The sequence below is a fragment of the Strix aluco genome, chromosome 16 (assembly GCF_031877795.1).
Source record: "Strix aluco isolate bStrAlu1 chromosome 16, bStrAlu1.hap1, whole genome shotgun sequence".
NCBI classification, from domain to species: domain Eukaryota; kingdom Metazoa; phylum Chordata; class Aves; order Strigiformes; family Strigidae; genus Strix; species Strix aluco.
The window spans coordinates 5933957-5955830 of NC_133946.1; the positions used below are offsets into that span (position 1 = coordinate 5933957).

Below are 21874 nucleotides of genomic sequence, written 5' to 3' on the forward strand. Positions count from 1 at the left end.
GAGTGTGTCAGTGATTAGGGTGAAGATGACCAGGGCCCGGCAGGCAGGCGGTTGCAGGGCCTGCTGCCTTCCCTGGGCCGGGGTTCCTCCCGCATCCTGGGATGGGTGTGCTGGAGGACTTCCCTGCGCGACGCAAAACGCCCGTATTTCCCCGGAGTCTCTTCCCAGGCGTTGCCTCGGCCGTCGCGGCCCAGGCAGGCGGCTGCAGACACGGCGGGGAGCGGGGGTCTGGCAGGTGAGGGGGGCTGGGGCTGGGGCTGGGGCGGGGGCCGGGCCGGGGCCGCCCGCTCCTCCCTCAGGCGAGGCGGGGGCAGGCGGGGCGCGCGCTGCGGGCGGGCGAGGCGATTGGCTGCGCGGCGTCCCGGTTGCCATGGCGGCGGCGGCGGAGCCGCGGGGGCCGCCGGGAGCGCGAGCCGGGCCGTTGGCGCCTGCCGGCGGCCGCCGCTCTGGTCACGGGCGGGCGGGGGCCGGGCCGTGACGCCGTTAACCGCCGCCCTCCCCCTCAGGTGCTCCCCGCCGGCATGAGCAGCGGCGCCCGCACCCGCGGCAGGAGGAGGAGGGCCTCCCGCCTCAGCCCGCCGTCCTCCACTAGCTCCGAGGGCGAGGAGCCCCTCAGTCCTTCCGGCGGCTCCCCGCTCTCCCCCGCGTCCCGCCCCAGCTCCCCGAGCGGCGAGGAGGAGGAGGAGCGGGCGGCGGCCTCCCGGAGCCGGCGAGGCGATAGGTAACTCCTAAGACTGGGCCCAGGTTCGAGCAGGGAGCACGGGGCCGCCCCTTGCGTGAGGAGCCCCGCTCCCCTACTCGCCTCCCTCCGCTTGAGGCCTTTGTTGGGGACGGAAGATTATTTTATATAAATATAGATCTGTTGGCATAGATAAGCGCTTTAGGCACCTCGTTCCCTTTTTATGCTATTTTGGGAAGTCACAGGTTACGGCAGTCTTTTCTATGGGCAGTTGAGTATTTTCATGGGTTTGTAAAATAACTATGAGCTGTTGACCTGAGCCTGAGGGACTTTGCAAGTTAAAAAAGTACAGCCATTCCTGTCGTCCTTTTAAATGTTCTTAAAGACTAAAGGCCTATTTTGCCTATTGTATATAGCTATATTCAGTCAGTTTCATGACTATGCAGTGACAGCTCTTGTTCCTGTGACTTAGCTTCATTCCTTTTTAATTATATGCAAACTTAATATGTCATGTTTTCCTTGGGATTTCCTCTGTTTCACAGCAGAATCAATAATCCTTATTCCTCCCTTTAAAATAAAAGGGGGAAGAGCAGGGAGTGCCTGGAATATGACCTTCGCAATGGAAACTTTGCAGATCTGTGCAGTAACTGATGGTGGATGTAACTAGCAAGACTGAACTGAGCTAAAAGTACCAGTGGGAAAGGGAAGGACAGCTGAGTTTCACGGGAGTGCAGGGTTCCAGTGTGCCTCTCAAAATTCCTGTGGAGAGCAGTGCACACCTCCCAGGCAGGCTGAAGCAGTATGGACCACACTAAAATTTTCTTACAAGTGTTTCTTGAAAAAGGTGCTAGAAGTCCAGGGAAAGTGTTGAAATGTAGTCAGAAGCTTCAGAGTGAGAAGGATATTAGCCTGTTTATGGTCCTTCCTGTTTCAGATTTTCTGTTCCCTCTCCTTTTACTCCTTCCCAATAACCAGTTTTGTTCTTGTACCTTGAAATTCTGTAGCACTCAGGTCAAACTACTACATGTCTTTGCAGCTTGAGGCGCTACTTGACACAGGTCTCCATTTTTGGGCCTGTTGCTGCAGCATTCTCTGGCAGTGGTAAGATGAAACTGAAGACAATCTCTGTTAGGGCCTGAGTTGGAACAATCTCATGGAACTCTGTAGGCACAATATATACTTTGCTCATGCAGACACTGCATCTGAATAATACTGCTGCTGCGCTGTAATAAGTGTCTACCAAATGTTCATATAGCAGCTTCCGTGTATAACTGCCAAGATCTCCAAAGTATAGTAATAAAAACCACTTCTTTTTACACAGCCACTACCCCCCCACCCATATGCACACGTTTTCTCAAAGAGTCTTTTTGTTGTTGTTGTCCTCCTAAAACTGCACAAAAATTAGCCGGAGGCAGACATTTAATGTGGGAAATGCAATATTTGCAAAGGAGAAAGGCTGAAAACAAGGTCTTGTGAAATGGTGTTAGGCATTTTCATACTTTCATTATGGATCAGTGTTATGTTTAGTGGTGTGACTTAAGTGAATATATGGTAAATGATAATCACAGTGTTTTCTATTAATCAGACTTCAGTTCTAATGCCAAATGTATCTAATTTGATTTAAGATACTTATTTAAAAACAAATGTGCACTTGAGAATGCAGTACTTTAAGAAGTCTATTATTTTAATTATTCTGAGGAAGGTCATAGCTGTGAACATGCCTAGCATTTCAGCAGATGGTCCCATGAAATTCGAGGTCTGCGTGGCTCAAAGTACATAATCAGTGTGCCCGGGAAAGTGCAGCCGGTGACTGGGATGCACACTGACAAGGATTGGGTTCCAGGCTGTGCTCCGGTGCAATCTGAGAGCTTTAGACACATTACTGCAGAAGAGGAGAAATGTTTCTCCTAACAGCTCTTCATATTGAGCTTGTGTTTTCCTCTGTTCAAACTTAATTTTCTGTTATTTCTTACTTGTATACGATAAGTTTATAATCTACTTCTGTGAATTTTTTTTGAGAAGTTAACAGCTTGAACTTTATAATTACTGATACAAACAAATACATAGTAAATGTTATTTTTCTTAATTCTTTCCTTCTACTACTACTTTTTCTCAGGTTGGTCTAATACGTCAGCATTATTCTAGTTCAAGGTGCCATAATGCAAATCGTGCACAGCAAAAGAATGTATTGAGGAAGTATCCCTGCCCAAAATGTCAAGTCTGGGCAAAGTGGCGTTGGTTTCCTGAATTTGAATGCATAATACTTTTATCCTTATCTTTAATAAACTTTCAGAGAGTTATTTTCTAACAAAATGTGTTATTATGCATTCTTATGTTGCATCCCTTATTATATGTACCTATTTAAAAACTGTCTCTGTTAAATAGTTGGTTTTTGTTAATGCTGTAGCATAAAAGCCCTAGGGTGCAGCAGAGTGTGTTGGACAGCATTGCTCTTGGGAGTGCTTGGCCTGTGCTGATTCTGCCCATGAGTTGTCTGGCTGTCAGGGAGCCCTGACAGTTCTGTTGTGCTACATTTCTGTGGCAGCACAGTATGAAGAGGCTTGGGGGCTGATCCTGTGTGGGGAAAACAACCCTTTTCCAGGTTCATTTCAGCATGAATCGGTTCACCTGGACACGTCTTGACTTGACCAGCAAATGGTCATGTTCACACATGCACATGTGGGTAACAATCCTGGAGAAGAGAAGGACAAAACTCCTTAGCACTGTCCCCAAATGCAGAAATGTATTCCAAAGAATACTGGGACATAAAATGTTTGGCAGCAGAGTATTGCTGTTCCCTGTGACTACGTAATACTTTTATATTGATGAAAAACAAATATCTTATGTTTAAAAGATTTATTTCAGGAGCATTAACTTAATATGTTTGTTTGGATGCCTCTCCTGTAGTTTGAATTCAGCAAGCGGAATTACTCACTGTAGTGAAGTATGTATGTAGGGTAGGTATTTCCAGAGCCTATATGTCTATATAGAATACTAAAGTGAAGTCTAGTTTCACTGTTTTGTTGTTAAGAAAAAATTCTGTATAGGATAGAAGAAATCTTACAAAGAAATCTATTGGCATATTTTCAATTTTCATTGGCTTAGAGCCTAATATATTGTCTTACTTATGAGATAGTACATGTATAGAATATTATGAAAGGTATTTCTGGCCTGGGGCTAGGATTGCTGCATTATTTATTAGTAAGAAGTTGTGAGTTATGCAAGGTATCATATTAAAAGTCTAATAGAACCTTGTATAATATCATTAAGTCTTGTATGCAAGCCATATTTCTTGTTTCCTGTAAAAGCTTTTTAGGGTGGAAAATGCTACCTATTAGAGTGAATGCTGAGGTTGCTTGATATACCATGAATCCAATTCTATAGGACTTAAGAAAAATATTCTTGATTATCCTTTGCTCATGGTAAAGGTGACTTGATACATGGAGCCTCTCTGTGTCCAAGGACAGGATGTTAATGTTAAATCTCTGATTTCCCTTGGGTTTCCATATGTGAGAAGGAAGGTGACACTTTGATGTTTCTGGTGTTTGTTTTTGTTTAGTTTATAAAAGGCAATGCTTGAATCTCGTCCACAGTTTGGAAAAAAAAAATCACTAACAAGCTAGAATTTAATAAGCAGAATGTAAGGGGGATAGTCAGAGATGCACTATAAATGTCAGTTATCCATTCTGGAGATTACTAAGCAAGTAAATAAAAGAAATGTCAGTTTTGAAGGCAGTAGCACTGCTTAACTTTTCAATCAAAAATATTACAGATAATATTCTTTTACATTTCTTGTTTTTAATTCAGGAAGGCTGAAGACTCTGAAATAGCAGTGGGGGGAAAAGAGTCACCTTTGAAAGATAATCTTTCACCATGGGAAGAATGGTTCATTGGCAAAGAAAAGGAGCTACGTGCCCGCTTACAAGCTAGAGCTGCAGAGGTGAATACATCCAATCGGCTTGATGTTAAGCCTAGTAGAAAATTGCAAGCACAAGATTTTTTTTTTTTCCTTTTGGTTGTGGAAACACAAGTAGTTTTTTCCATTATTTTTTAGTGTCTTGGGCCTCCATAGTGTTTGACAATGCTGACATGATTCATGCTACTTGCATTCTCTTTCGCTAAATGTTATGCTGCATTGAAGTGGTGCCGTATAATATTTTGCTTATCCAACTGGCAGGTAATGGTTCAAGTTTAAAGGATTAAAACATATAATTGGTACCTTGATTTTCATCATGGGTGCATACGCCTGCATGTAGGTAGTAAAGCACGGCAGGGTGTGTGCTGGGTGTAAGTGTGCCAAGCTACTTGGTTAGATATGAGGCACAGTGTTGTTACCCACTTAGGGTGTAATTATACAACTGTTTGGTGTCCTTTCCCAGGTTAGGTTCCCTGTCCCAGCATTTTTTTCCCTCCTGTCTTTTGCCACCTTGCAAATGAACAGTTTGCGAATACTGGGTCAGAATTAAGTGAGAGCACTATATCTTTTCATGATTAATATGTTTGTAGTTGCAGTTGATTAAATGATACTGTTGTTTAAAATCAAATTGGAAGTATTGGGTAGTGGTTAGAACAATCACATCAAAGTTAGATCATTTCTCACTTTAGTTACTGATTTACTATTTGACCTTGAGCAATGTCATAACTTTTCTGTGATTCACTTTATCTGTAAAGTGACTGTAACATACAGCTGTTTTATTTGGGCTGCCTCATGTTGTTTATAAAACACACACTGCTGGAAGGTTCTGGAACGGTCTTTTAGGGGTCAGCATAACACCAAAATAGTTTCTTAAATTTGAGGAGTATGTTCTGATCGGTTAATATTAACTATGCATTTCATGACTTTCCCTTCAGATTCCAGTCTGGTAATCATCTCTCCCTATTTTGATTTTTAAGCATAAAAAATGAGCCAAAGTAATTTCTGGTGTCATGTAGAAAACGTGGTTTGTGTATGGACTTCTCGTGTGGCCTTGATGAGGAACCAAAGCAATTTATTCTTGTGTGTTACACAATAGCATTTATACAGTACTAAATGTAATCTAGAAGATGTCTCTCAACTATATATTAAGAGCAGTCATAGGACAAGCATTACTTAAAACAATGTAGAAAGCAGTGGAATAGGTAAATGTTTTATTTTTAATTTGTGAGATTTCGAAAACATTAGATGTTAAACTTCAACGTAGGCAACTCAAATAGCTTATATCAGGGTCAAAAATACAGTCAACCTTTTTGTAAGATGCCAGAAGAGAACAAAGTATGTGATCGTGATATAAAAATGTATTACTACATTTGCATATAAAAAATATTCTAAATTGATATCCTAATAAACAACTGTGAAGTCCCAGATCTTTTGCTGACAGCAGCGCCAAGTCTGCCCTGAACATCAGAAGTGTGGATGAATGTTTGGACTGGATAGTGGATGGGGTCTTCTAAGGTACTTAGAGTGTCATGACCTTTTACAGAAACCAGGATCCCTGTAATACAGATGTCTCAGAACTCAAAGGAGGTATTAGTTGCTGTAACTTTGCTTCAGTACGGCAGCAACTATATTTTCAAACTATATCTGTATTGTGAGTGTTTCCTCTGAGCTCTCTGTAGGCTCCTGGTTTTTTTTGATGTCTTACTAAATTCAAATTCAGTGTCGTAGGAAAAAGGATTTCTCTCTGAAACTGACTGCAGTGCAGGGACCATAAAATCAGTTTCATGGAAATAATTCCATCTATGTTTTAAAGTATGAATTTTCATTGAAAAAACAGTACTTTGTGCTGATGCTTCTATTAGAGAAGCTAGGCATCTCAAATTGTCATCTTAGTCATGTCTTTTCTTTATAGATTCATTTCCTTGGAGAGATATATGTGATTGCATATATACTGTGTGTCCTATAAAGATAAAATACTTCAGAATTTCTTCTCTCATCTTCAAAATAAAGCTCCTGTTTCAAAGTTTGCTAAAAGCTGCAATAATTTTGGCTTTAATAAGCTTTGGAATAAGCCCTAGGGTTCCTCTAGTTCTGGTACTAAACATCACAAGGGAGTAATATTTCACTTCGCTTTTGATGCCTTTCTGAGTGCAGAACAGTACACCATGTAAATTTTAAGTAATGTAGAAAAGTACTGCTGCAAATTAAGATTCTACTGACTGAAAGGGCATTTAAATAAGCTGAGGACTGATTTGTTATGTTGAATTGTTTCCAAAGCCTAATTAAAATAGGTGTTTTGAGTTCATATTCTAGAAATTATACATTTCCATTGACTGCATTGCATAATATTTCTGTGCTGGCTGTCATCCATCTTTTCCAAAATCTTAATAAAGGAAGAATTTCAATATCTAACGCTTACATTGTTTTAACTGAGCATTGTTTCCAGTATTGAGCATACTGATGTAGATGGTCACCACAGATTTAAGATGCATGCTTTTTCTTTAATTAGGAAATGAATATACAGCTAGAGAAGATGAAGCAAAAGCAAGAATATGAAAGGAGGAAAAGGATAGCTGAAGAGAAGCACAAGGAATGGGTCCAAAAAAAAAGAGAAGAGGTAAATACTGCTTTGGCTGCATATATTCTAGCACATACCATGCTTAAGTAAACCTATGTAAAATTTACTTAGACTGTTTGGACAACCACGTTTTTAGTTTGCTGAATGAATGGCTGTTTTAATTGAAAATTATAAAACTAGGCCAACACGGTTAAACATTTTTCCAAGACTGATTTCTCTTTTTTTTCATAAGGTATGAAGAGATTTGTTTTCTGAGTAGTCAGATAACTGACAATTGGCTTACATCTTGTGCAGTAGCCTTCTACTAATTATAGCTGGGGTTCTGGTCTTCAGTATACCCTACTCTTTCTGACTTCCTAGGTTCAATGCCCAAACATTTTGGGTAAAGTGTACATCTTAACTGTCTGCAATGCCTTGTACACCAAGTAGAGCCAGAAGGAGGATTTAGTTAAGTACCATTGTGGACAGGCAAATAGTATGGTAGAGTTTAGAGGAATAATTGAGGTGTGAGGCCAGCTTCAGGAAATTCTCAGTAGACCACAGTTAGCAATTGGGAATTCCTTCATCCAAAAAGTAATTTCTGAGTGGGATCAAAAATTTTTTTAAATTCTCTTGAGGGGGATGCCTAAGTCCAGGGTCAGAAGCAGACAGAATCCTGACCTCAGTGGCACACTTGTACAGCTCCGTGTCACACAAAGCAAGCATGTGTACAGGTGGCAAAAATGGGAACGTTTGGGAGGCTTGGGCATGATCAGCCCCTGGTAGTTGCTTATCGTTCTGTACTTCTGGTTCTGAATAAAATCAGATAAAAATTGATTAAAAATATCCCAATGGCACTAGATGGGCTAGATATCCAGACCTCATAGATTTGTCTTCACCATTTCAGAACTCCTTCAGATTCAGTCCAGAATCACTAGAATAACCTGTGTTTGGATCTAACCTAATTACTCTTGGTCTCAATGCTGACAGGATGATTGGCATAAACCCGCCCCAGAACCAGTCCTGCTCTAAGCATGTATTATGATGTAGAAAGGGTCCTCCCTTACCAAAGTACACAGCAAAAAGTAGAAGATTCATTATTCAGCACAAACAATACCATTTTCCTCTTCTAAAGTGCAAATGAAATTATAGGTATCTGTAACTAATGAGTTTGGGCTGCCTGTTAAAATTGTTCACAGTTCAATACAGTGAAAGTTCTTATTCTCCCTCCTTCCCCCTTTTTTCCACCTGCCCCCTGACCTTCAGCTTCTGTAAACTTCTACCTATTTGGGTCTTCCAAAGATCTTTGTCTTTGTGGGTTTGCTGGTTAACTTCTTTTCCCACTGACAGTAGAATAGGAAGTCTTTTTTATGGTAATCACATCAGCCCAGGGGACAAGAGAAAAAACCATGTTTGTGTCTGGACTTTATCATATTATATTTTGGAAGGATAAGTTCATCCTTAGGCCATGTCCAAAGCTTTTACCAAAAGTAATCTGATTTTCATTTAAGTCAAATGATTCACTGGTTAGTCTTTCCTGTAAACCACGCTCAAATCAAGAACTGAACTTAAAAGCTTAGCTGCCTGTAGGATATTAACATTTGTGCTGCATAGACCTTACCACTTCAAGATTCCACAAGATTATCTGTGGATCTGGACACAGACTGAATGATAAATTGTCAATTCAGTGACTAAGAAGGTGTTTAAAATCACGTGAAGATTTCACATGAAGTTTAAGGTTAGATTCATGAGCACTGACAGTTGCTATGATTTTCTTGGGGTGCCTGTATACGTCTCATATTTGGGAAAGCTCACTTCATTTCCTTCTAGAAGCATCAAAAGGTGCTCCTTGAGGCAAAACTTGCAGTATTCTTCATTGAAATATGCATTAAGCACTCACCTTTTTCATATCTAGTTACTGATTCTGAGCCCTTGTGTGTAGACTGCAGAAAATGCTTTACTTGGCAGCAGGCAGTACTTTTACAAGTCTCTCTCCGTTCCCGTTGCTGAATACTGACGAAGAAAGTAAGGGATGGTTGAGTGTACATTAAACTTTTGCCTTCATCTTGAGCATCCAGCACCAGGAAACACTGCTGGAAAAATCTTCATACTGTGAATGTGAGATACATTTATGTCAGAGGTAGAATGTTTCTATGTGCATAAAAGAATTCTGCTATTTTTCTGTATGCAAGCCATTTTTCTTCCATTTTGTTGCATGCCAGTGTCAGTTGTGATGCTCTGACTGTTGAATATAGTCCTTTAGGGTCAGGTTAGGAAGGAAAGCTTGAGCACTATTTTTGTTCACTGGCAGTTTTAATATGATTGTTTAATATATATTTAAAACTATATGCTGTGAAGTTTTTTTTATGCTTCCAATCATTTTGCATGGACTATTTTTGAAAATAAAGGAATCGTAAACATTTAATATTCTTCTGTGTAAATAGCTTTTGTGATTTTAAAGGTTGTAAATGAGCTACAAGTAATATATTGAAATGTGAGCGATCAAAGAACATTCTAAGCTGTGAAATATGTTTATGCAAATAGGGCAAATTTTTGCAGCTCACTAGGAATTAAAAGCTTAATAAAATCAACTGTCAGAAGCTATCCTGGTTCTACTAATGCCTTTCCAATTTTCAGTAAGATGCTAGATCTCTGCTGGACAAAAATAGCCTTGCTTTCTCTCTCTCCTGAGGTTGAGTCATTTGTGGGCAAACAGTAAATTGTCTATTTGACTTGTTTTGTTTTAGATGTAATAGAGCTCTATTTTTAACAAGTCACAGGAATATCAATCAAAATATTTTAACTCTAAAATATCTCCAAACACACTTCTGATTCCAGAAGAAAATTTACTTGAACCCAACGTAATTTTGTATGTAACTGAAACTTTTATTTATGAGTTACTGTTAGATTCATTGATAAAAATGAGGAAAGCATGATTAGAAATGCTGAGCAAGCAAAGTTGGGTGTTCAGTGTTATGTTTTTGTTATTAAATTAGCCTTGATTTGAGTGGTATGCAGAACTGGACATAGAGCAGTAAAGCCATCAGAATCTGTCTTAATCCTTCTGGTATGTTAAAGTGTTTGCTTGATTGCTAGTTGCTGTATTTAGACTCCAGTTTGGTAAGGAGCTCTGTGTAGGCAACTCATAGCTGAACTGTGAAGTTCAGAAAGAAATAAATTGATGTTCTTGATCCCCATCTCATCACAGAACTACATCTTAAATAGGCATTGAAAACCTCATTTCTTCAGGTTAGAATTAATTTGTGTGAAAGCTTATTTTCTCCATGTCTGTTCATTCTGGCACTTAATGTGGTTGTTTTCTTAAAGTTACATTAACCTCAAATGGGTAAATCTGCTAACATTATGTGGAGGTGTAAAGCAGTTAAGAGGTGAAATTGATCTATATATGTATCATTTATTTTGGATTGAAACGGTTGAAATCTTATAATTCATTATGCCAAGTATAAATTTTATTAAATTTTAAGTACAAAGGTGTATTTTCATGAGTTAATGTAGAACCTGAGCTACTTTTAAGCTGGGATGTGGTAGATATCTATTTATGTAGTTGTAATGGCTCTTAAATCAATTCAAATTTGTATTGATTCTATCAACTTTTTCTTAGTTATGGTGCTATTTTTAAAGTCAGCTTGAAAAGGCCTCGAAGCTGTATAAGCCTGCTCAGCAATAACTAAACCACTGTTGTGTTATCAACACTGTTTTGGTCACAAATCCAAAACATAGCACCACAGGAGCAGCTATAAATTAACTCCCTCCCAGCCAAAAAACCGTACATACATGTAATACGTATATTTTCAAGAATAACAGAAAATATCAAAAAGCGGAATACTTGCATTCCAGAATAACTGTGATTCTGAAACTCATGTTGTTAACATCCTTGTCTTTAGTCTTTAACTTGCATATAATACTTTATGCTATACTGATGTGATATGTAAGCAAAATTGCAAGAGCACAAGTAGTGAAGTTACACATTTTACATTGGAAAAGCTAATTATTGTAATACCAATGTTAATTTGACTGTAGCATTTCAAATACTTTCTGCATTGTTGAATAGAGCATAAGGCATTGCTTTTTATTCTTTCTTAGAATATGAGCAAAGCAGGCATTAATCATAGAACTTTGTACAACTTTTTTTGTTATTCATTTTTTCTTTCTGTAAGTCCCCATTGCTTACTGAAAAATGTAATTTTAATGGAAAACAGGTAGAGGATGGGAAAATTCTGTTTTGATGCTTTCTAATTTAAAATTTTGTTCTTATAAATTACTTTGCTGTTGGCTGATAGTCTTCATAAGAAGGAAAAAGCAGTAAGAAATATGAAAGCCTAGAACCAACACACTATAAAATAATGAATGACAGATGTTCTTGGAGCAGACTTCCCTTTCCTGGTGTGCTGCATGATTCCTCCCGGAAGACTTAGATGCCAACTCTTACTCCAGAGACTTTGTTTAATGCATATTTTATCTCACCATTGCTAATATAGGACACAGATTGTTCAGCAGCTTGAGCATGACTTTCAGGTTAAAAAGTCATGCTCTCTTTCATCCAGTGAATTGTTAATTATTTTGTGAGGAGTGGTACTTCACCAGAAGGGGTGGAGAATCCTGTCATCCCAGCCTGCAGCCTGGTAGATGGAGTCTTCTCCTCACAGTGGGACACGTTAGTTGGAATTCCCTCAGGCAGAGAGGTAATGAAATCCGGATCTGCCCTGTCCTAGGTTAATGTTCTAACAGATGAACTATTGTTCTGAGTCAAAGCTGTGGTTGCTGCTACATTTTATGTAGAGCCTGATGTGCTATGGTTTTTGCTGATGGTTTAGACTTGAAAGAGATGCTGAGATGTTCACCTTTTCCAAGACTGAAGTCTTTCAAAAAATGTGTTTGCGAGGGAAGCTTAAATATCTGGCATAAATACCTTCCAACCTTGAGAACCATCATTTAAGAATTTAAATTTTCTGTTTAGGTGTCCAAGTTTGTCTTTACATATCTAAACTTTTTTTTTGAAACTGGGCTTAATTTCTTAAGGGTTTTTTTTCCTGCAAATTATGGCTTTTTCAGCATCGAGACCTGAAGTACTTTACAAGACAGTCCATTGGGTTTTTTTGGGCTTTTTGTTTGTTTTGTTTTGTTTTTTGTTTTTTAAGCACAGTGTTGATGCGTCATTACACAAAACTTTTCTGTGAGGTTGTGCATGGCCGGTGCCATGGGTATAATTTTACTATGTACCTGAATCTTAATTGTGTCCAAACTTTAGATTTCTGTAAATAGAGTAAACTGATTTCTCTTGGTTAGTGTTTGAGTTTTAGGTAGACTTGTGGGGGAGGAATTCAGTGTGGCAGATGACTAAAATGTGAGTCCTCATGTATTTCGGCAGCATTTGTGAAGTCTGCCTTCTTCTGAAGCCCCAAGAGTGTTCAGTGTTAAGTACACAAAGACTTAATGCTTTCTCACATATATTGAGTACCCACAGAAAAGAAACACAGTTTGGGAGAGAGATCCATGTATGTAACCATTTTACAATTCTCCAAGTACTTGACTGCAGTGGGTTCTTCATTGACTTTGTCTGAACTTGAGCAGTAAATCGTTGTAAACCTGCCTGTCATTAGACAACTGCAGCTCGGTATTGTTTCACTGGCCTCCTTTCTAGCCTCTTGTTCTTTTCACATGCCAATGCTGGAGAGATTAAAGAAGTATTTCTGTGGGCTAGGCTTGGTGGCTGAGCTGTGTAATAGGGCTAAATTGAAAAGATAATAATAGTTGGCCAAACAACCCAGATCTCTGAGGCTGCTAAATGTGATTGACATTCAGGATTATTATGAGGATGAATCAGGAAATTCGGATATATGTTCTTAACTTGGCAGTGTGGACTTTCCCGATATTTTGCCCTCAGTCAGCATAAAATGATGCTAGAATATGGTAGCTAAGATGTCGGAGCAAAGATTTCACAGCTATGAAATAGAATCATCAGTTATCTATGAAAAGAAAAATATTGTCACATTCTGCAGACCAGAAAATAAGAAAGAATTGCTGTAAGAATGATCTTAAAAATATAAACACAACATTAATTTATGGAAATATTTCTGTTCAGTGACACTCTACATAGAAAATGCAGAACAGAAAGTAGCTCTGCACTTTACCCTTTCCAGCCTCTCATTTATTCACTGATATGAAAATACACAAATATATATTTTATTAGTTTTCTTCCAACTGGATATAATGTCTCTGTTTCAATGACAATTGGGCTTTTTTTCTGTCTGGAAAATTATTTAATATTTCTGCCTTCTGTCAGGAAGAAAGTGAGATGCTTCTTCAAATTTTAAATTCCTTGGACAATTCTCCACGTATACATAGGTCTGATTTTTCTTGAAAAGATAGTAGTTCTGCTGATGAGACATTGGTTTGGTACTGACTCAGTGAGACACATGCTGCCGTACTGAGTCACCATCACTGCTTTGTGGGACAGCTGGATTTGTTTTGGGTGGGGGATTTCCAACAACTGACCTAGCCCAGGCTTCATTAGGTTCCGAGGCTCGATAGGATCACAGCCCAGAGCAGTGAACCCGCAGGCCAGATTTATATCCTTTTTCTCCTTAATAATGTGCTTGGGTGGGGTGGCAGGAGAACAAGCCTTTCTTGCAATGAGTAATTGGATGTTTTACAATCAATACCTTAATTTATGTAATACCTGTAATCATATTTTAAAGTGTATGTAAATTTGCTAGTGGTTTAGTGAATAGATCATGTCTGTTTAGAACACAAGATCAAAGAGAATTTTTAAAACCCAATCTGACAACACCAAGCATAAACAAATTACATAATTTCCCTCCCCCCTATATATGTGGAAGAAGAGTGAAGGGAGGATTGAAGAACATGTACATTAATATGCACATTCCTAGCATTTTTGATAGACTCGTATAAAGGAAAGTCATGAGGCTGGGGGGAAGCTAGGAAGGCCAGGGTGACAGGATCTTGACATGAAACAGGTTATTAAAGCAGCTGGGAATGTGGTGTGCACTGACTTTATGAACGAAAAGCTGTTCCGTGCATGAGGGAAAGAGGAAGCGTTTCTGATTTGTCTGCAGAATAATTTCTAGGCAGCTGCAAAGTCTGCAATTCTGGAGGGAGTCTCCCCATCTTAAGGATGTCTCACTGGAAGTAAAACTTAGCAGTAGTTGTGGCTTTCATGGTAGTGTGCATGACATATCACTGTTTACATAGGACCTAATTTAACTTTGGGTCAGCCTAGATAGTGGCTAAACTCATTTGAAGTATTGTGATTAAAGCTACATAATTTAAGAAGCTTCCCTGCATTTTAATTACAGTATTTAGAGAGTTTTTAGTCTATTTTCTGCTTATAATTGTTGTTCATTATTGAACAATTCCCCTAGGCATCAAAAGGCCTCATTTTTTTTCATTTTCTCCTACATTTATTTTCATGCTTTTTAAATGATAAGACCCCTAACTAAAGACTGTAGCTTTCAAATATCCCTAGTTTTGTAACTTACTTACATGTACAATAGAGATAAGCCAGCAAACAACAAAAGATTTGAAATCTTTGGAAGCTCTTTCACCAGTGGTTTTAACTCACTGTTTTAGCATGTATTTCTCATCTACATGAATGCTTTTTATGTGTCCCAGATTATTATGGTCTCAAAACAGGAGTTGTTAAGAGTTGCATGTGGAGAATATTTGGTAATGAAAGTACAGAAGAACAGCTCTGAATAAAAGAGATTAAGGTGAATTTTAGATGGAGGAGAATCTTAGACAATTTGTTATTTGGTGGGGTTTTTTAATTGGTCTTAGCTGTAAATAATAATTTTATCGCATGTACAGGTCTTACAGTGTTGTGAAATCATATTAATAAAACTTCCATTATTTTGTAGTTCTATGGCGTTCTATGTTCCAGAATATGCATTGAAATTGGAGTGTATTCATATCTGACCATTTCCCTATACTGCAGAACACATTCAGCTGATGTTTGCTAGAATGTATTAGAAGTGAAATGAAAAAAAAAAAAAAGAGAAAATACGGTTAATAAATAATTGTTTTGTGAAATTGTGTGCAGTTAAGTCTTTGACATCAGATTAGAATATTTGACAAGAGTATACCAAAACAGTGGTACTGAAAGTATCATCATGGTTTAGGTGAAGAAACAGCTATCCAACTCAGAGATTACGGTAATTATAGTTAATAAGGCATAGCTTGTAAAAGAGGGTAAAAAACCCCAGAGTTAATGCATAATTTAGCTGCCGATGTTAAAATTGTAGTAATGCTTCTAGTGTTGGCAAACACAGAGAGAGGGGCACATTAACTCAAGCAATTCTGTAAACTGGGTGCTTCTGATAAGAAGTCTGCAGTTTAGCATTATGACATGCTCAAAAAGTGAATGCCAGAGTAAGCTAAGATTATGCTTACAGTGATTTCTTTATGGAGACAATTTCATGTAGTGTGAATAAGGATTCAAACATGAAAGTGCTTATTATCTAGCACTATGTCTAGTACAAAAAGTTGGCAAATGTTTTAAGCTGAAAGTGATTTTCTCTTTGTTGGCCCTGTTTTTGCACCTCATCATCACATCCAATAAATGGCAAAAATGAGTTAGTGTTTTGCAGGGCAATATCAAGTAAAATTTTTATTCTGTATGCTGCTACTATTGAATTACCGGTAAATTTTGGTATGGAGGACGAAGGTTGAACCAGCAGATATTCTGTTTAGACCAGACTGAGAGAATTGTGCTGGTTCCTAGCTCCAGTATTATGGCTTCTGTTTCTCTATGTGTAACTGGATTTTCCAAAAGTGCAATAAATCTGGAAGAAAGGGGTGAGAGGAGCCCACGGGGGGAGCAGGGTGGAGCTCTAGCTTTCTGCCACTTTGTGCTTATAAAAGGTAAAATGGGAAGGGAAGTATATTCCTGCTTTTCTTGTAAATGTGTTTTTCCTCTTTTCCATGAAGAAGACAGACCCAGTTTATTGTAGTTTGCAGTTGTGTTTCTAGGCATTTGACATCCGTACTGCCAACTATAATAATTCTGAGTTAGCATAAGTTCCTGCTAAACTACACAGCTCCTTTGTTCAAGAGGAGTATACAGGGGAGCATACAAGAAAAAGATTTCTTAAAAAGAAAACCAACATTTTTATTTAGCAGTTCTTTTCTATGAAGTGGAAACTGATTTCAAGTCTTCTGCCTCCTCCAGGTCATGTGCACTGCTTGTCTGGTAAGGATTTTTGCCTCTATGTGTGTGTATGCAGGTGGTTCTGAGCTAAGCAAGCTAATGAGAGGTAGTACTGAATCAGTAGAATCAGGCATTTCATAAAGGTTGCACAAAAGGGAAGTGAAAGCTATTGTTAGTCTTCAGATGAAAATACCCCCCTCTCCACGTGAGGAAGAAGCTGTCATTATGTGCTTGTTAGCTTAGAGAATGGTCCCCTAAACTTTGTTGTGTACTGTTAGATTCATACACACTGAAAAGACGTAGCAGTGAATGACACCTCTGGGTATTGTGTCTTCCAAATTATACAGGTAGCAATTTCACTTCACACTCAGTTACCACTTTTTGCCTGCTTTAGAATGTGTTTTCTTGTTTTCCCTTTCATTATTTGAAGAGGAGAAATGTGTAGATTGATTCATAGAAGTCTGTATACAAATAAAATAAATAATATAAAAACTGTAGAGAATGCCACAAAACATGAACTGGATTCTCATGTGAACTTCTTGTTTTCACAGCAATTTATGCTTAAGTGTGCTGAACAATCTGCATATCTCAGTGACTCTTAGAAGGAGGCAGTTTGCCTGACTTCCATTTGGAATTGTAGTTTGCTCTGGATTCACTGAAAAGTAAAACAAACACACCATTATCAAGAATTGCAACATATATTTCTTTCCCAGAAATATTGAGAAGTGTCTGAAGTGTTTTAAAAACAGGAGTGAATAAATAAAACGGAGTAGTAAACATAATAGCATAAGGAATGCTAAAAGTAAATTTTTTTATCATGTTTTCTGAGATGTTTATATGTTTAAACTTATTTTATCTGGAACCTAGTGATGAAGATGTTTTGTCTTCAAAGAGCTTGCAATATGATATTTTTTTCAGGGTTACAATAATTTTATTTGTAATTATGTAATAAAATTAACTGTAACCCTCAAAAGAATTGCCCATTGAAATATACTGAAAAGTTTCTATTTTGTTTCTTTGGTCTGTTTCATGCAGGAAAGAAGGGAAAGGGAACGAAAGCTGAGCAAAGAAATGTCAGAAAAAGCCACAAAGGAACTAGAAAAAATGCAGTTACAAGAAAAGGCTGAAGTAAAGTATAAAGAATGGTTAAAGAAGAAGAGAGCTGAAGAGGCAGAAAAAAAGAAGAAAGAGAAGGTATTAATCAACTAACCATTTATTTCGATGGGATTGCCTAATCTGTGATTTATAATAAACGTATTGGTTTATTGAATTGATTAGAATTTCTCAAATGGCAGTGTTGTACATGAAGAAAACTTTCGAAAGTTGTAATGTTAGTGCACTGAAGACAGTGAGGTATGGTCAGCAAAGCAAGATGCTTATTAACACATCTTTGTTAATAGTCTTTGCAAACCCACTGCAAGTGTGGTATGATAAGGGAAAGAGAAATGCAAACCACACAGTGTACCTTTATTACTCAATCTGTTGCAGGGTGACCCAGACAGAAAATGGGCATTTTTCTCCCAGCACCACTATTACCATTATAGTTACACATATTTCTAGTTAAAAGCATTTTTTTTCATATCTCTCTGTACCAATCTGATGCTAAGAGTTCTAATTTTAGTGTTATTTCATATTAATTAATCACCTATGTATTTTTATAGTGAGCTTCAGAGCACCTCTTACTTGTTGTAAGCTTCCTAAAGTACGGGCTTTGAGGTCCTCTAGTTCACTAGAACAAATGCTCTAACAAGGCTGCGCTTGCAGGACTCATCCGGAATTCCTCTGAATTATCACATAATGGTGATGATTATGCCTGAAAACTATGGAATATGTGACCAGATGTCTTATCTGTGAAGTTGATTGGTTGTATGTTAATGTAATTAACATTACAGTATGATGTTTCAGTAGAATATGTAATATTACAGGAGTACTACACTACCATTGTAGCTAAGTGTGTGGGAGGATTGTGGTGAGAAGGGTTTATGTATATTCCCCTTGTAATTACAGCAGTTGTTCTTAAAGTGCAGAACACATTTGTAAGTATTTCACAAGTACATATAGTAATTTATTTGGATTAACTTTAAAATACCGTAAACTCTATCAGATTAATTTTCAGGCCTTAATGACCTTAATTTTGCAGTCTTTCAAAATTTCCCATATAATTAAGACATGCTTAAATATTCTGTACTGATGATGTTTATTTCCTCTTTAACAAACTGATTCTGTGTCTCTGCTGAGACTCCAAAATGCACAGCACAAGGACCTTGAAACCCAAGAAGATAAAAGTCATCAGACAGATTTAAAGCACATGCATTCTTTTATTCATGTCTTCATTACATCAGTTCTTATAAGCTGTGTTCACAGTATCAATTAAACTTAGTTTAAATCCAAATGCTGTGCCTAGACATACTGTTTTTACTCTTCTGATTGATGGTTCCCTAAGTCTGCTCCAGGCTTGGAAGCAACCCAGTCATGGCTGATACAGGCTGTACGAATATGGGTAAGTGGATGGCTGTCCCAGATGCAGCAGCCTCCTTAGGCTAACTGCAGCACAGTAGGCTGTGGTCATCTGTCCATGATGTTCAGAGTATCTTCTACATGTAGTCTTCCAAAAGGTTTCGGAGAGCTTTTTCTCAGAGAAATACTGAATTGATGTGGAGGTTGATTTTTTTTTTTTTTTTTTCCTCCCCAGACTTAAAGAAACAAAATTCAACTTTTCAATTGTTAGGAAAGCATATTTGTGTTTGAAAACATCTTTGAAAAATATTCAGCAGTCTGGGAATCTGCAAAAGATTTATTTACCATTTTATTATGTATATTGTACAGGTCTTTGTCTATCAGTATCTTAGATTTTTTTTTTTTATTTTTAGGAAAAAGAAAAAGAAAGGGAAGCTGAGCTACAGGAGAAGAAAGCAAGATCAGAGAAGATCTTTAAGGAATGGCTACATAATGCTAGAAATAAACCACGCCCTGTTTTAAATGGGTATGGCTTCCCACGTGGGAAGTCTACAGGTTTGTACTTCTACTACACATAGGTAGTGACTTAGGTTTGTGGTTCCTTCCCTCTAATATTTTAATGTAAAATGAAGCCTGTTAAAGATATTAATCCAGTAGCTAATTTTGGCACACGGGAATGAATATCTCATATGTTATAAGTCAGAGAAGCTGTTACTCTGAGATCCTTTGTGCATTTATTGTAGGCCTTCATGTTATTTGGGAGGAAAATGATATAATTTGAGAGAATAATGTGGCATACTAAATTATAACTGATTTTGATCTCATTTTCCTTATCAGGCATAGGAATCACTGGCACCCATTACTGGTTCCTATGAAGCAAATGAGTTACATTAGCATCCTTGTAAAGTTAGTGTTTGTGTTACAGAAGGTGTGTGCCACCTTACAGCACCTGAATCCCCCTTAGAAAAGAGGGGGTTTTTTGAGACACAAAGATTAATAAGAGGCTGACAGAAGTCATGTCTGAAAAAGGAGATGTGGGAATCAACCTGTGTTCTGAGCTAAGATTTCGTTTCCATTTAGCTTTATACCTGCACTGCACCTTCTTGGGTTCTCTAATCATATTCCTTTTTTATTTTAAAGAGAATGCTGTTGATAGTGTGGTGCTTTGTTTTTGTATTTTTTGTCATCCCACAAGGTACAAAAGCAGAAGAGCTTTAACAAATAGTATTGCATTTTATGCTTGAGTGCTTAATTAAATTTTCTTTTAAAAAATATATACTTTTGCCTTTATTTTTTCATAGAAATAAGATCATTGTTATTATTTGAATTCACAACAGAAAATATTTTAGGACCTATATTCCAGGCTCTGACTGTTTAAGAGAATGTATACAGCAAGTGAACAACCTTTTGCTTACGTCTGTTGCAAAAGATGGTGATACACTTGGCCTTCATGTTTTGTTTTCGACCTTTGTTACTTCCCTACAGCTGCAATCACTTGTTTAAGTGATTTTTGAAAAGTGTTTCTCTACTTGGTTGTGTTCATTCAGTACAACATATTACAGATGTTGTTTTACCCAACTATGGGATGTATGCACTGAAATTTCACTACAGACAGATGACTGATAGGGCAACATGTTCCTTCTGTTACATTTTATGTTTTCTGATACTGCTTTATGGGCCCTAGGTTATTAATTGAAGATTATTAGTGTATATGTGGATAATTAGTGTATTTTTCTCCTCAATAAAATGAATAACAATTAAGCAAAGATGGAAAAAATATGTGAGCTTTGCATATGTGGTGACAGGAAGTTTTATGCTTTGAAATAATGCAAAGTAGCCACTTCATAGACATTTACAGCTTTTAAGTATACAAAGGACTTGAGCATTCTGAATGTTACACAGCATTCGACCTGCTTATTATTTCAAACAAAGATGAAAAATATGCCAGTTATTGGTAAAAAAAAAAAGGTGGAAGACTTATTACTTTGAATCATTTAAATTATGTGATGTGCCCATGCCATCTATGCCTCTGATGACACTGTTTTGTTAGCCCAGATGATTATTAGGATTGCTTGCATTGTAAAGCTTGTAGTTACTCCTTTTTAGTTATGTGTATTTTCTAAATGTTTTAGGGTGTGCTGATGGAAGTTTGTATCCAGCTCCAGCATATTGTAACCCCATTCCTTGGAAACCTGTACATGTGCCTCCTCCAAAGGAAGACAATGTTCTTACCATGAAGAAGAGTAAGAGACCTGTATCTTGCCGGTCACATGCGTCTTCGCCTGTGGTAGTTTATAAGCCCAAGAACAACCTTTGTATTGGATCCTTGCGCAGAAAGCAGTTATAGTACAGAAAACAAAACTACTTCTATGATCTTGAGTGAACTGGGCCATAAATATGAAGGTATATGTAGTTATATGTCCAAAACAGGCTGCTGCTTTTTTTAATTTTTGTGAACAGGTTTTGTATTTACAGCTAACTGACCAATGAGCTTTTTATATTTTTTTTTTACGTTGCATTTTAGTAAAAAAAAAAAAAAAAAAGGGAAAAAAGTCATATTTAGTCAATTGTAATGAGACTGTACCTCAATAAAACGCACAGGTTTGTTTCTTCTTTTCCTCTTTTGTTGTTGAAGGAGTTCTTTTGTGTATGTGATTTATTCTTTTGGGCAACACTATTACTGGGTTATTTTAAAGATGCTAATTATAACAGACTTAAAAACAATTCTTGACTTAATGCGGAAGGAATTCAAGGCCTGTGTGCAGTTGCAGGGCTGTGATGTCATTGGGATTGCAGAGATGTAGCGGGATAGCTTCCATGGCTGGAGTGCTGCCCTGGATGGATGCAGGGTCTTTGGGAAGCACAGGCTGGGGCAGCGAGGAGGAGAGAGTGGGAGGAACTCATGAAGTTTTGCCCAAGGACCAATGATTAGCCAGCTGAGACCTAATGAGTTAAGATTAAAAAGGGAGCCCAAGGTCAGCAATGTTGTGGTGGGCATCTGCTGTAGAGTGCCTGATCAGGAAGAGGTGTGTGACTTTCTTCAGGCAGTTGGAAGAAGCCTTATGCTTGTAGGCCCCG

General features: G+C 38.0%; 1 protein-coding gene across 1 annotated transcript; it reads left to right on the forward strand.

Moving 5' to 3' along the window:
• Positions 1–438: 438 nt before the first annotated feature.
• CCDC34 (coiled-coil domain containing 34) lies at positions 439–21414 on the forward strand. Its single transcript, XM_074841840.1, has 6 exons — positions 439–721; positions 4487–4619; positions 7105–7212; positions 17375–17533; positions 19210–19351; positions 20929–21414. Exons 1-6 carry the CDS (start codon positions 522–524, stop codon positions 21141–21143), a joined length of 957 nt encoding a protein of 318 aa, XP_074697941.1. The 5' UTR covers positions 439–521; the 3' UTR covers positions 21144–21414.
• The last annotated feature ends 460 nt before the right edge of the window (positions 21415–21874 follow it).